The sequence below is a fragment of the Trichomonas vaginalis genome, chromosome V, assembly GCF_026262505.1.
Source record: "Trichomonas vaginalis G3 chromosome V, whole genome shotgun sequence".
In the NCBI taxonomy this organism is placed as follows: Eukaryota; Parabasalia; order Trichomonadida; family Trichomonadidae; genus Trichomonas; species Trichomonas vaginalis.
The window spans coordinates 4,422,666-4,436,172 of NC_067207.1; the positions used below are offsets into that span (position 1 = coordinate 4,422,666).

General features: G+C 33.0%; 2 pseudogenes across 2 annotated transcripts, besides 7 other annotated features; both read left to right on the forward strand.

Annotated features, from left to right (window-relative positions):
* Positions 1-205: 205 nt before the first annotated feature.
* Positions 206-1,550, forward strand: TVAGG3_0277430 (annotated as a pseudogene). The gene has a single exon. A coding segment is annotated over exon 1 (1,345 nt).
* A 1,107-nt stretch (positions 1,551-2,657) lies between these two features.
* Positions 2,658-2,904: a mobile genetic element.
* Positions 2,904-2,931: a terminal%2Cinverted (terminal inverted repeat of Mariner transposon ID:TVAGG3_0277450).
* Positions 2,904-4,216: a mobile genetic element.
* Positions 2,999-4,133, forward strand: TVAGG3_0277460 (annotated as a pseudogene). The gene has a single exon. A coding segment is annotated over exon 1 (1,135 nt).
* Positions 4,189-4,216: a terminal%2Cinverted (terminal inverted repeat of Mariner transposon ID:TVAGG3_0277450).
* Positions 4,217-6,105: a mobile genetic element.
* A 6,917-nt stretch (positions 6,106-13,022) lies between these two features.
* Positions 13,023-13,052: a terminal%2Cinverted (terminal inverted repeat of MuDR-2_TvMULE3 transposon ID:TVAGG3_0277480).
* Positions 13,023-13,505: a mobile genetic element.
* Positions 13,506-13,507: the final 2 nt, after the last annotated feature.

Here is a 13,507-nt window from a genome sequence, read left to right on the forward strand (position 1 = left end):
GGCTACATTTACTGGAAGATTTAAACTTGGCTCTGAATACCTTCTCAAGCCCAGAGTTTACAAAAGCTAGTTAAAACCATTATAATGTATACTGCAGACTCGATGATATTGAAGTTCCCACAGTTACACAATGTTAACATCAATGTTGATAAACTAGCTTCTCAAATATAGCCAGCCTATTTCAACTGACAAACTAAGGCAAACAATGATACAATTGCAAATTCAATCCATGTTGCAAAAAGTTGATGAGTTTGCTTAAGCTTTGCCTGTACCTGTGTGTGCCATTGAATGAGGGGAAGAGACTCAGCAGTTTCACAATCTGGACTTCTCCCTCACAAATCCTCTGCAAAGTAAGCGGCCCTACCTGTTGAGTCAATCCAAATGAATGGTGGAACATCTGAAGATTATATACCACTCGCTACTCAAGGATTAAACAGAATCTTCATTAGAGATGTTAAGATCAGCAGTGTAGTTTGCGATGGCAATAAGCGCAATTGAAATGTTTTCAAGAAAAGGATGGAATCAATCGTTCTACAACCTCAAGATGACCCAAGGTTATTCAAATCTTGTTATCCCGTTGTTATGCCACAGGTTCATAATTGTTATCAATTATAGACAACAAAAGACGTAGCATTAGGAGCAATTGTGAAACATATCCACGAAATATCAGCTCTTTGTAGAATCCATGTTGAAGACATCGGAGCTCTCTGTCCAAAGCATGTATCCACCAGGTGGATCTATGATTATAATATTTGTATGTTTATATATCAGTTGCAAGACAAAATTTCAAGATATAGCGTATTGATTGAATTGAAAAACATCAAGTTCTTAAAGAGAACGCCTTGGCAATTCTCAAGAAGCTTATTTCCAGTTCGAATCAGATAAAACCAAGATATCTGATTGCTACGTATGGCTTTGCAAGGGTATTGAGAGCACCCCAATACCTTTCCAGCAGCAACAAAATCCTTTTCTGGATATCCTTTCAAGATCGTTGTTGAACTATACCCTTGATCGACTTTGGAGGTCTTTGGTGCTTAGCCTTCGCTTTTACCCGAAAGGTAGGTATTATTTCAACCAAAAATTCGTCCGGAGCGCAGATCAACGAATTCTCCGGCAATTAATTCATTTGATATTACAAACGTAAACTTTCGTTAATTCCAGGAGAAGACATTCATCTTCTATTGGACTCTATCTTTGAAGAAGGTTCGACTGAAGTTTTCTCTTTGATATGGTTGAGGAGGGATCAATTCGTCAGGTTAACTGCTACAATTGACCCTCCTATGCTTGATCTCGCAGATGTAACATCTAGTTCAAATCAGCGGTTAACCATTTGTTGCAGCTAGGCAGTATCTCAAAAGTATTTTTGGAACAATTTCGTATTCCGGGTCAAACAATAACAGATATTATTACACTATTTAACACGCTATATTAATAGTGATAATGAATCTTCTCTGATTGATATGATTCAAGAAACGGTCAAGAATACGGTTGGGAAGAAAATCTCTCATAGAGATTGGCAATGTATCAATCTTTGCAATATCGCCCTTCGTGTTTTCTCCGCTTCACCTTCAGAAGCAAACATGTGAGAGAACAATAAAAGACCAAAGAATTGATACTAATTTGAAAGATTACGTTCTCACAAAATTTTAATTAGATAGCCGAGAAATTTAAATGGCTACAAAATAAATATCTTATATTTATTATTAAAAAAATTGTTTTATATTTTATCTGTTCAATATTTATCTCATATAAAAATTTGAAATACTTAATCAAAATTTCTAATGTGTTTGTTTGAAAGAGATCGATAGCAATTCATATATCTTTTGAATTTGCTAATTGTGGTGAGGTACTATTATTATTAATTTTTTATTTTTATTTTTTTTTTTTTTTTTTTTTTTTTATTTTTTTTTTTTATTTTTTTTTTTGATAATATACTATTTAGATTTATACTTTTCATTCAATATTATGAAATAAATATTTCTAAATTGATCTGATATAATTTTTCATTAAAGTTTATATTATCCACCAAATAAATTTTTCGAACCCTTAGAGTCATAGTTCAATGGTAAGAGTCATAGTATAATCGTAAAGTCCATTGGTTCGAATCAAGGGATTTTCACACTTTTTCTTTTTTAAATTTTCAAAGGTTTATTTTTAAGGTTCTCGCTGGCGACCCCCCGTTCGTCCGAAAAAAATTTGATTTTTGCTGGCGACCCCCAATCACCATTTTTTTCGACGAACGTGGGGGGTCGCCACGCGAGAACCTTAAAAAAACAGAATCCCAAAAAAGGTGACATTTTGTTGTATCATCTATCCCAGTGATAGAAAAATGACTTCACCTTGGATCTATAATTTGCAAATCCAATAGATTTTTAAAAAAATAGGGTAAATAAAATAGATTACATATGCAGCAGATTTAGAACAATGAAACAAATTTTAATAGTGACCCAAAAAAAAATTCATGATTCCAAAAAAGAAAAAAATTGGCTAAATGGGAAATCAAATCTTGGCATAATATAAATCATTATGTCGGATGTTTTCCACTACACTACACGGCAGTTTCGAAAAATACCCTTGGTGGTTCTATTTAATAGCTACTCCCAACGATAGGCGGTGTCCCCAGCTTTAGAGAGGTGGTAAAAGTAAGAAAAATCTGGGTAAATTATATTTGTGAAATTTGGGTGACGCTACATTCAATCTAAGACCAATATCTCAAAGAATTCCTCATTTAAGTATACTTTTCATTGTTTTTTAAAAAATATCTTTGCTTATTTGTTCACTTTTTGGACATTTATTATATGCTTTTTAATCATATTTCCGATGATATGAATAAATATTCTAATTAAGAATGACGCTACATTCAATCTAAGACCAAATATCTCAAAGAATTCCTCATTTAAGTATAGGGTGTCCAAAGGTGCGTTTAGCACAGCGCTCTAATATGAGACTATAAAGGAGATATATGCTGAATTATAATATATAATAAAAATATGAATATATGTATTATGATGAGTATGTTGTATTTTGGGCGCCATGCCGGTATATAAAATGAATTTTGAGACAAGAGGCGGTTTCGCGGAAATTTTGGGCAGGATTTTTTTCATTTTTTAATGAATCATAAAAGAAAACATCCTCGCTCTTGCAAAAAATGCAAAGACTGTAAAAAAATCTCGAGAACATGGTAAAATGCTTCGGTTATGGATGCTTCCTAGCTATTCCACTGTAACGTATCATGTTAGGATGTATCACTTCATGAACAAAAAGGCGCCCATCATAAAAATTGACCAAAAAATCGCCGGATCAAAGAAAAATCAAAGCAATTCTTCAAGCGCTAGATTGAAGACCCAAGAGCATCACTCAGAAGGATAGAGGAGATGACAAAGATACCACGTACAACAGTCAGTTATTATCTGCACAATTATTTGAACTCCAAACTAGCGTATACACGTTGGGTTCCGCACAACCTTAATTCAGTTCAAAAAAATCTAGAGTCCAAATTTCGAAAGAGCTCCTCTCTATATTGGGTGCGTACTCAATCCAAGAAGTTTCGCTTTTTAGTAACAGGGGACGAGTCCTTGTTTCAATATGCAAACAGAAGCCAAAATCATGTGGATCCGGAGGATGAAAATCCGCAAACATTCCGAGAAAAAAATTGACACACCAAATGATGATGTTGTCGGTTTTTTGGGTGTGAATGGCATCATCGGCAATTGATATTCTTCAAAAACCTAATACGATGAATGTGCTTCAGTATCTAATTGACAATGTTCTTACTAAATTATCAATTCTGATGAGTTTGAGAAATCCAAACAACAAAAACAAAAGTTTGCCAATTCATTTTGATAATTCAAGAGTTCACAAAAGTCATAAGGTAATGAATTACTTGGTGGAAAACAATGTCAAAGTTGTTCCAAACCCAATTTATTCACCTGATATTGCACCCTCTGACTTTTATTTATTCGGCACGCTAAAAAAGAGAGCTGAAGGACGCGAATTCGCGAGTCCAGATGAATCTTGAAAATTTTGTAAGAGAGCAATTTGAGCAATTTTCTCATGATGATTTAAAGCGTGTCTTTCAAGCCTGGATCGATCGCTGCGAACGCGTGATTGAATCCAATGGTGATTATATTTAAAATAAACTTATAATATATGTAACTTGTTTATTTCTATTCGCAGTATTTCAAGGTTTGTGCTAAACACACCTTTGGACACCCTATATTACTTTTCATTTTTTGATTCAATTTTCGACCGTTTTTCGTAAATTTTGCAATCATTTTCATTTTTATAATTGGAAAATCATCTAATTTAATCAAAAAAAGAGCAAACTTTACAGACGAAAATAAAAATATTTATCAGGGACAATCTGATAAATACCAAAAATCACATCGAGAGATGAAAAAAACGAATATAATCAAACACAGTTCTTCAATATTTTAAATATTAAATAAAGCCGAAAATGAATCTAAAGCTGTCAGAAGATATTTAGTTTATATTGCAGTTAAAAATATTCCGCAGTTATCTGGAAAATATCCTGATTACAAATTGTTCGCGAAAGAATATGCTTTATTCGCATGATCATACAAATATTATTAAATTCAACCATATATTATTGAACGTTTACTACCGTTTGCATCGCTCATTCTTTGTCAAAGTCACGTTATTAGTTAAAATTGAGAACAGTTCAGTTTCCGAGATTTACAAAAGGACATATATCCGAAATGGCAGACAATTTTTAAAAAGTTACAAAAATGAAAAAAAATGATACTTCAATCAAATCAATGACTCTGACAGAAATATACAATAAGGCAATGGGCAAAATTGTTCTGAAGCCAACGGCACTTTTTCAAGCAGATTAAAATTTATGACAGAATATGCTGTTGGTATGATGAACCCATTAATTAAAGATTCATTGGTAGGGAAGTTTATAATAAGTCCAAGAAAATTTCTGTTGGAGAATTACAGACGATGAAATTGCTAATTTTTTTTAATAAATGGCGACAGTTTTCATTGGCCAATGATTTTCAAGCAATTGTAGAACGATGGTTTTTTGGTTTTGAGAAGCAAATTCAATTTGCAAGAAGAAGCCCACAGATTTATTTTGCGAGTGGAACTTTTAAAAATTACAAAAAACATTTTCAAAAAAAGGACAGATGTTAACATTATGATTTGTGAAACTTCAAACAATCAATATTACCACTTTTATTTATATTCATGAAAAACCGCATCATTTGAATCTTATAAGAAGGCTATTTGAATATATTTTTACTGTCAAGGGTATTCTAATTTTTCAAAGCTAATTCAAATGTCAATTGTGATTTTGAAAAGGTGAATGGATAGAGGGCATCTCTCACAAATTTTACCCTAAAAGTCCGTAATAATTGGAGTGCCTATTTCATTTTCAAACAAGCTTTACACAGGAAACTTGTCAAGCATCTTTATACAAAAATTTTAATACTTTATCAAAATTCTTTATTTAAGCTATATTCTAATTACTCCATTCATGTCTCATGAAGAATTTGTAGCTTAACAATGCATAAATAATTAATCAAAATTAAGTTTGATTTCGAATCAAAAAAGATTATATTGATTATTTTCAACAAAGTTTGGTTGGCCGCACTACAATTTTAATATCTCAATATAATAATGGCACACTGCAATATTCATAAATGTTCCTCGAGAGTATGCATTCAGAATTTTTCTTCTTAAAAGCATCCAAACATTTAATGAAAGCTATAAGAAGATATCTCAAAATCCAATTAGATAAAATATAACGCCATCAAAAAAAACCAGAAGGATACGAGCGCCATATAAAAACCGTTATACTGATAGCTACAAAATTATATTTTGACTGCTTTCAAAAAGAACTTGAGAAAAACATATTTTTCTATCAACATACAAACGTAAGGTGCCATCTTTTCTTTGGGCTCAAGAGAGATTTCTCCAATATGGTTTCCATAGAATCGAGTCATATGTTCGAAATATTCAGTTCATGATGCAGAATATAACTCAAAATCGATCGATCTATACAGATAAAGATACAATGATCACTAAGTTTATTAAGAAAAAAGAGAGAAAATTATGGCATTATTTAAATGAAACATTCAAGTTAGTAATAACTATTCATCATACGGTTGGCACTACGTTCCACCATACTCATGATATGTTCAATATGACACTTTACACAAAACCACTAATGTAGATTTTACATCACAGTATGCAAATATTTCCTAATACCTTAAACTATTTTCTGTCAACGTAAAGTAATTTATCACATTAAACCCACCTCATCCTCAACCTCTCTGTACGTTATTTATTGTGTGACAGGTCATTGCCCATGGAACTCCCCGGCGACACAATGAGCGTGCAATGAAAAATAAACGTTCTCACTAACGTCTTCAACACTAACGTTCTCAACTAACGTACACCTGTAAACGTTCCTCACTAACGACTTCACTAACGTTCCTCACTAACGACTTCACATAACGTTCTCACTAACGTACACACTAAACGTTCTCATTTACAACCAAGTATTGGCAACTTTTCATTGGCTGTGCTTTCACAAAATAGTTCATATTCTTTCAGTATCACTAACTGTTCCTCCAATCGTCTTGAGTCAAAGTCGCTGCAAAAATAAATGTTAGTAAGTTTTGACAAAAGCTAATTGAAACACGTTTAACCGTTTGTAATCTAGTTGCTTGTATTAACACTTTCCATTCTTCATTCCTTCATAAAACGCATCAAACTAACTTTACTCTTTCTCCGTGCGTAATCTGATAGAATGGTTATTCTTCACGCGGAACGAAGAAAAGTTCTTGAACTCGATGACACCGTTTGTAGTTTGTTATCTCAAATCGTTTTCGTCAATTTACATCCAAATAAAATTTTCCAGTAAACAATAAAACTAACCGAAATATTTTATTACCTCACGTCGTCCTAAGCTTTCTCAACTCTCTTCTAACTTCTTCCTTAAGTTTTCAGCAATGTTGTACTCAATGAAGTTTTAATCTTCCTTAATATACGCTTCTTTATCTAAATGGTTGCTTTCATCTTTCTAACTGGAACTCTCTACCATCCTTCATAGGAGTAAATGAATGGTAAAAACCTTCTGGAATAGTTCCTGAAGTTTAATGTATTCTACCTGAGAAACTTTGTGGCTTCATTGTCTTCAGTGACTTTTAGTCGTCATTTTACTCTTAAGGTGAAGCTAGCATCAGCCGATAATGATTTCATGATTTAGTATTTCATACAAATCTTAACAGATAGCCTCTTACAAGTACTCCAGTGTCCCTAGCGTCCCCTTCTTTTTATATAACTCCATGACATTGTATATATCTTCGCGAAACTTAACAGGTAGGCAATAACAGATTAAATCAATGAGTTTTGAACAAAAATTTCTAAGCAACGTTGGTCCAGGATTTCTGAGGGACTAGGGACAGAGTGTGTGCAAAGTCCATGATTTAATTTATCTTCATCTGTTTCATAGCTATCTCATCTAATATGCCAATATTTTTAATAGTTCATAAACGTCCAGTGGCAAACTCATAACTTTCATTATGTCACTGCCATGCTTCATCTGATAGAAAAGTATGACTTTCATTTAACTCTGTGAGATAATGAAAACTACTAGGGACAGAAACCATGGCATTCATGACTTTCATTATTTCCAGAACTTAATGAAAACTACTAGGGACAGAGACCTATGGCAAAGTTCAATGATTTAATTTATTCTCTCACTAACAACAAACCCAAACTCCCAAATACTAACGAACAAAATATAAATGTCCTCACTTCATTAACAAAGTCTTCCTGTGCTTCTACACCAACCATAGCTCAAACGTATTTCTTTTTCAAAACTCGATTGAAACTTATTTTGAGCCATTGGCTTTAGTCTCTTTTTTCTTAAATACGCCAAGACCATTCTTCTGTTCACACATTTTCACTTCATACTTCTTTAAACTCCCTCCTTGTTAAGTTCTAACTGAAATCCTTTATATCATTCTTTGTTTGCAATGGCTTCTTCACGAACCAACACGTGAACTATTTCATCATTGCAATTCATCGTCATGACCTCCCTCACATGATTCTCATGAACTAATTTCAACACTTGTTCTATGAAGACCTCCTAACTGTCTTTCATAAGCGTTTTTCAAAGTCCTCCTTTACTCATTACTTCAATCTCAATCTGTTCACAGTAGTTACTTAAAACTCACTGTATATGTCTTTGTTGTAATGTTATATTCTTCCCATTTACTCCATGAATTTTTCAAGCACTTCCTCATAATTGACTGTTTCTTATCTTTCCACGACTCCTTCTAATATCATGACTTGCCTTCGTAAATTCACTTCTTGCAGTAAACCCTCTCGCTTTCCCTTCTCATTCCAACAAATTCTCTCATCTGCCACCAAAATACACTATTGAACTACCATGCGAGAAGAATTCATTCTCTTCGCAAATTCTTTAATATCTTCTGTAGCACTCTGTACATATTGCATCCGGATACAAAACTTTTCACATAGAACTCCTCGTAAAACATTTGGTAAGGGGCGGTTTTGTTCATTTCTATGAGTTTTCTTGTTTAGCCTGGTGAATTGTAAATCCTTCCTTACATCAAATTTCACTTAAATCTTTCCTTCATGAAGTACGTCTAGTAAGCTTTGAATAGAAGGACTCTTTCATTAAAGCTTTCCAATGAGAATATGAGAATATTCATCGATAATTTCCTTTGGTAATCTGCATGCTTACGTAATGACAACAAAAATCTTTGCTGTCGTCTTTGTCAATCTTTACCTGCAGTTGAAAGTTGTTAGATATCAATAGATGATATTTAAACAGTAACATTCTCTTAATCTTTCTTCTGGCCTAGACAGAACCTTCTGCACTTTAAGTCAACTGAGTCTCTGTTACTATTGACTTTAGTGCGGTCGTGTTCAATGACCTTAGACGTTATCGCATGAAGCTTAGTACATTGCATACGATGAAAGCCTTCATGTTCTCAATAGCAGCATGAATCTACCCGAACCACATTCTCTAGTTGCCGTTATTAATTATTGTTGGCGTACTTGCCTATGGCTCGCATAGAACATTAACTAAGTACACTTCTTACCAGTTCTTGCTATTCCTATTAACAAAAGTAACTGGTTCCAGTCTTTCCACCAAGGAGTTTGAAGCGATGATAGGGCGAACCAGGTTCAAAACATACTCATAAAGCTCTTCATCTCATTAACCATAGTGACATCATGCGTGAACTATGTTATCAAATAATCTCTTCAATAACGCTTTCATCTACTTCTCGTACCGTTCATACTCATATCCTCTGAAATAGCTGTAAATGTCATACTCTTCGTCAAAGAATCTCAAATGTCTGACTTCCAATAAGATAGTTCTTGGTATCTGACCCGCTTCATAGAATCATCAGTGCTTCACATCCGTTCTCCTCAATAAACCGTCCTAACATAAACACTTCTTTCATGAGCTTATTGAATTCCCTTGCTATCTACTGACTCAAGTGTTGTTGTGTCCTCGTATTCCAATCATATCTTTCACTAGATATGTCATACGTGCTTCCGTCCAATTTAACAACAACACATCTTCTTAAGTCATTTATAACACTACTATGGTCAATACTTACTTCACTCATTACTTATTTTTTCCTCAAGTCCCTTTAGTGTGAAGATGTGTCCTGCTAAGTTCTATTCAAAGCAATTCATTTACACATCCCTTTGCAATACTTCTCTATAAAATATTTTCTGTGCGTTCTTTACTAAAGTTTCTTAACACTCTGAAGAACCATGTGTTTTTGAACTCCAAACATCCTTCACAACTTCTCTCATTCATTCCTAGTTTCTTTCATGTCATTATCTGTCAACCATCTAGGTCCTCATTGAACTAAAGGTCAAAGGGTTCTTAAGTCATTGCTGGTCTTATCTGAAACAATGTTTGTGCAACAGGTTTAACTAGTTCAGCAACGTCTCCTTAATATGAATAGCTGTTTCCACTCATCTTTGCTAAACAGTTTCTTTCATAACCACTGACAGTAATGATTTCATTTGCTGACCTTCAGACACTTATGTTCTTCATTTGTATTGCTTTTTTGTTGTAAGGCTTTCGTGAAGCAATAGGTTGTATATGTCATTCCTGCAATGTTCATCATGCCAATAGTACTCACAATCCTTTTCTTTGCTGTTGAGTGCAATAATATCCATTAGTTCCTGTGTTTCTATTGCTGTCTCAATAAAATACAACAAGACCTTTGTCATCTAAATACCGTCTTACCGAAACATTGCTTATATTCATTTAACCATGAAATAAACATCCTCAATTCATGCTGTCAACATGAAGTAAGTCAATTACATACCTTCACTTATAAGATACTCCCACAAAAATACTTGTTAAGCTCTCATGGTCCTCTGTGAGCGATTTCATTAGGTTTTGATATTAGTTCCTTTTGTCCATTGCCTGTCATGCTAACTTCACTCTCATAGTTTCCTTTCAATAAGCGTAAAAATACTTCACTTGGTTTCATAACTGCTCTAAATTCTGTTCAAAATCGTACACATAACTTTTTACATTAGTGAAAGAACAGCTGAGCGGAAACAAAAACATTAACATGTACAGAAGAAGTCAATGGACAATGCCGATGAAAACATTACAGAATAGGAGCTAGTGAAATAAATTGACGAAGTTTCAAGTGAAAGAGAAGATATTGAGGACGTCCAATGAGAACGTTAGTGGGGAACAACTAAGGGGGTAACATTGAGAATCAATGAAGATTAATAGATTTTGTACGACATATCCTTTTACTATTGTCGAAAGAAAACCCAAACATATTAAGAGTGAATGCTTAAAATAATTATGGTTATATTGAAGTTTTAGTTTAAAACAACAAAACGCAATTTAAAGCATAGAATTATTGCAGAACAGTGGGATTGAAAATCCAAACAATTTTGGAAAGAAATAAGACCATATAAATCATGATTAGAGACGGACAACAGAATCTCAAACCTTCGTTGGTGTTCTAAGATCTGAAAACATAGAAATAAAAGCAAGTTATGGCGATATAGTTTATGAGTTTCGTTGATGAAATATTACGAAGCTGTTGAAATAACGCTTAATGGTAAGCATTGTTTGAAGTTCTACTACTATGTGAGCATGAGGACGCCATTCTATTATTATATCAGGTCTTGAACTATCGAAAACTTTCATATAAACTTTACAAAAACAGGTGATGCATTATGTTTGTATGATCGATACAGAAAACAAGAGTGTAATTTTTATTCATAAACAAATTCAAAACGCTGTGTAACGGCTTTCATGTAGGACAAACATTTATTTTTCAAACACTAACGCCAACACTTAAGGAAAAAATTCATGACTAACCATTACTGTATACGACATAGCCACTTTTGACAAACTTCTTCGTATATGTTTTGTCAAAACTTCATCGTAAATGTTTTTGTATGATTTCTTTCTTCATCGTAATGTTTTGTCATGATTTCATACGGTAATGGAACGTAAATGTTTTGTCATGATTTCATACGAAATGTTTTGTACATTGATTTCTTCATCGTAAATGTTTTGTCATGATTTCATCGTAATGACGAAAATGTTTGTCAATGATTTCCTTCATCGTATATGGCTTTGTCACGATTTCTCGTATATGCTTTGGTCATGACTTCATCGTACTATGCTTTGTCATGATTTTCTTCGTATATGCTTTGTCAATGACCATTCATCGTAAATGCTTTGTCAAAATTCATCGTAATGAACCGTAAATGTTTTTGTCATGAATCAAAACTCGTAATGAACGTAAATGTTTTGTCATGATTTCTTCATCGTATAATTTGCTTTTGTCATGAATTTTCAATCGTAACTGAAGTAAATGTTTTGTCATGATTTCTTCATCGTATATGCTTGTCATGATTTCAAATCGTAATGAACGTAAATGTTTTGTCATGATTTTCATCGTAAAATGTTTTTTGTCATCGATTTCTTCAATCGTACATGTTTTGGTCTGGATTTCATCGTATGAACGTAAAATGTTTTGTCCATGAACTTTCTTTCAATCGTATATGCTTTGTCATGATTTCTTTCGTATATGCTTTGTCATGACTTCATCGTTTATGCTTTGTCCCATGATTTCTTCTTCCGTAATGCTTTTGTCATTGACTGTCACGTAAATGCTTTGTCAAAACACTTCAATTCGTAATGAACGTAAATTTTTTCATGATTTTGTCTTTTCAATCGTATATGCCTTTGTCCATGATGTCTTCGTATATGCTTTGTCATGACTTCATCGTATATGCTTTGTCATGATCTTCTTCGTATAATGCTTTGTCATGACTTCATCGTAAATGCTTTTGTCAAAACTTCATCTAATGAACGTAAATGTTTTCGTCAATGATTTCATCGTAATGAACGTAAATGTTTTGTCATGATTTCTTTCATCGTATATGCTTTGTCATGTTTCTTCGTATATGCTTTGTCATGACTTCCCATCGTATATGCCTTGTCATGATTTCTTCGTATATGACTTTGTCATGACTTCATCGTAAATGCTTTTGTCAAAACTTCATCGTAATGAACGTCAAATTGTTTTGTCAGATTTCATCGTAAGGAAACGTAAATGTTTTGTCATGATTTCATCGTAAATGTTTTGCATGATTTTATTCCATCGTAAATGAAACGGTAAATGTTTTTGTCATGATTTCATCGTTTAAATGTTTTGTCATTGTACTTCTCGTATATGTTTTGTCATGAATTTCATCGTTAAATGTTTTTCATGAACTTCATCGTATAATGCTTTGGTCAATGACTTCTTCGTATATGTTTTGTCATGATTTCATCGTAAATGTTTTGTCATGACTTCATCGTAAAATGCTTTGGTCAAAACTTCATCGTAAATGTTTTGTCAAAACTTCATCGTATATTGCTTTGTCATGATTCATCGTAAATGTTTTTGTCATGACTTCTCGTAATATGTTTTGTCATGATTTCATCGTAAAATGTTTTGTCAATGACTTCAGAGTAATATAAGAATTTCCGAAAAGTGACACCCCAAAAGTGACACTTTCAAAAGGGAAGTAACACTAAAAGTGACAATTTAAAATTCACAATAAGATAAAAATAATAAATTTTTTAGTCTAATTTAAATTAATTCTTTTTCTTTGAAATCCTCTAAAAATTTCTTCGAAATGTTCTAAAATAATAATCTGGAGAATTAATAACAAAATTCATTAATTTTCTACATATACGTATCTAACATTCATTTGGGAATTTCAACCGATCCTTAAATATGTACTTGGCATTTTGTTATCTTCTCATTTATTTGCCGAAAGTTTTTCTTCAGCAATTTTCCACATAAAATCTTATGGATTCAAATTGGCTTCTTTGATTCTGAACAACAATTTAATACTTGGTATAAACGGTGATTGAACTTTCTCTTTTCAATTTTTGTTTTTATAAATCTTCAATCGAGGCTTCGGCGATTCCTATTGAAGGAATATAAAC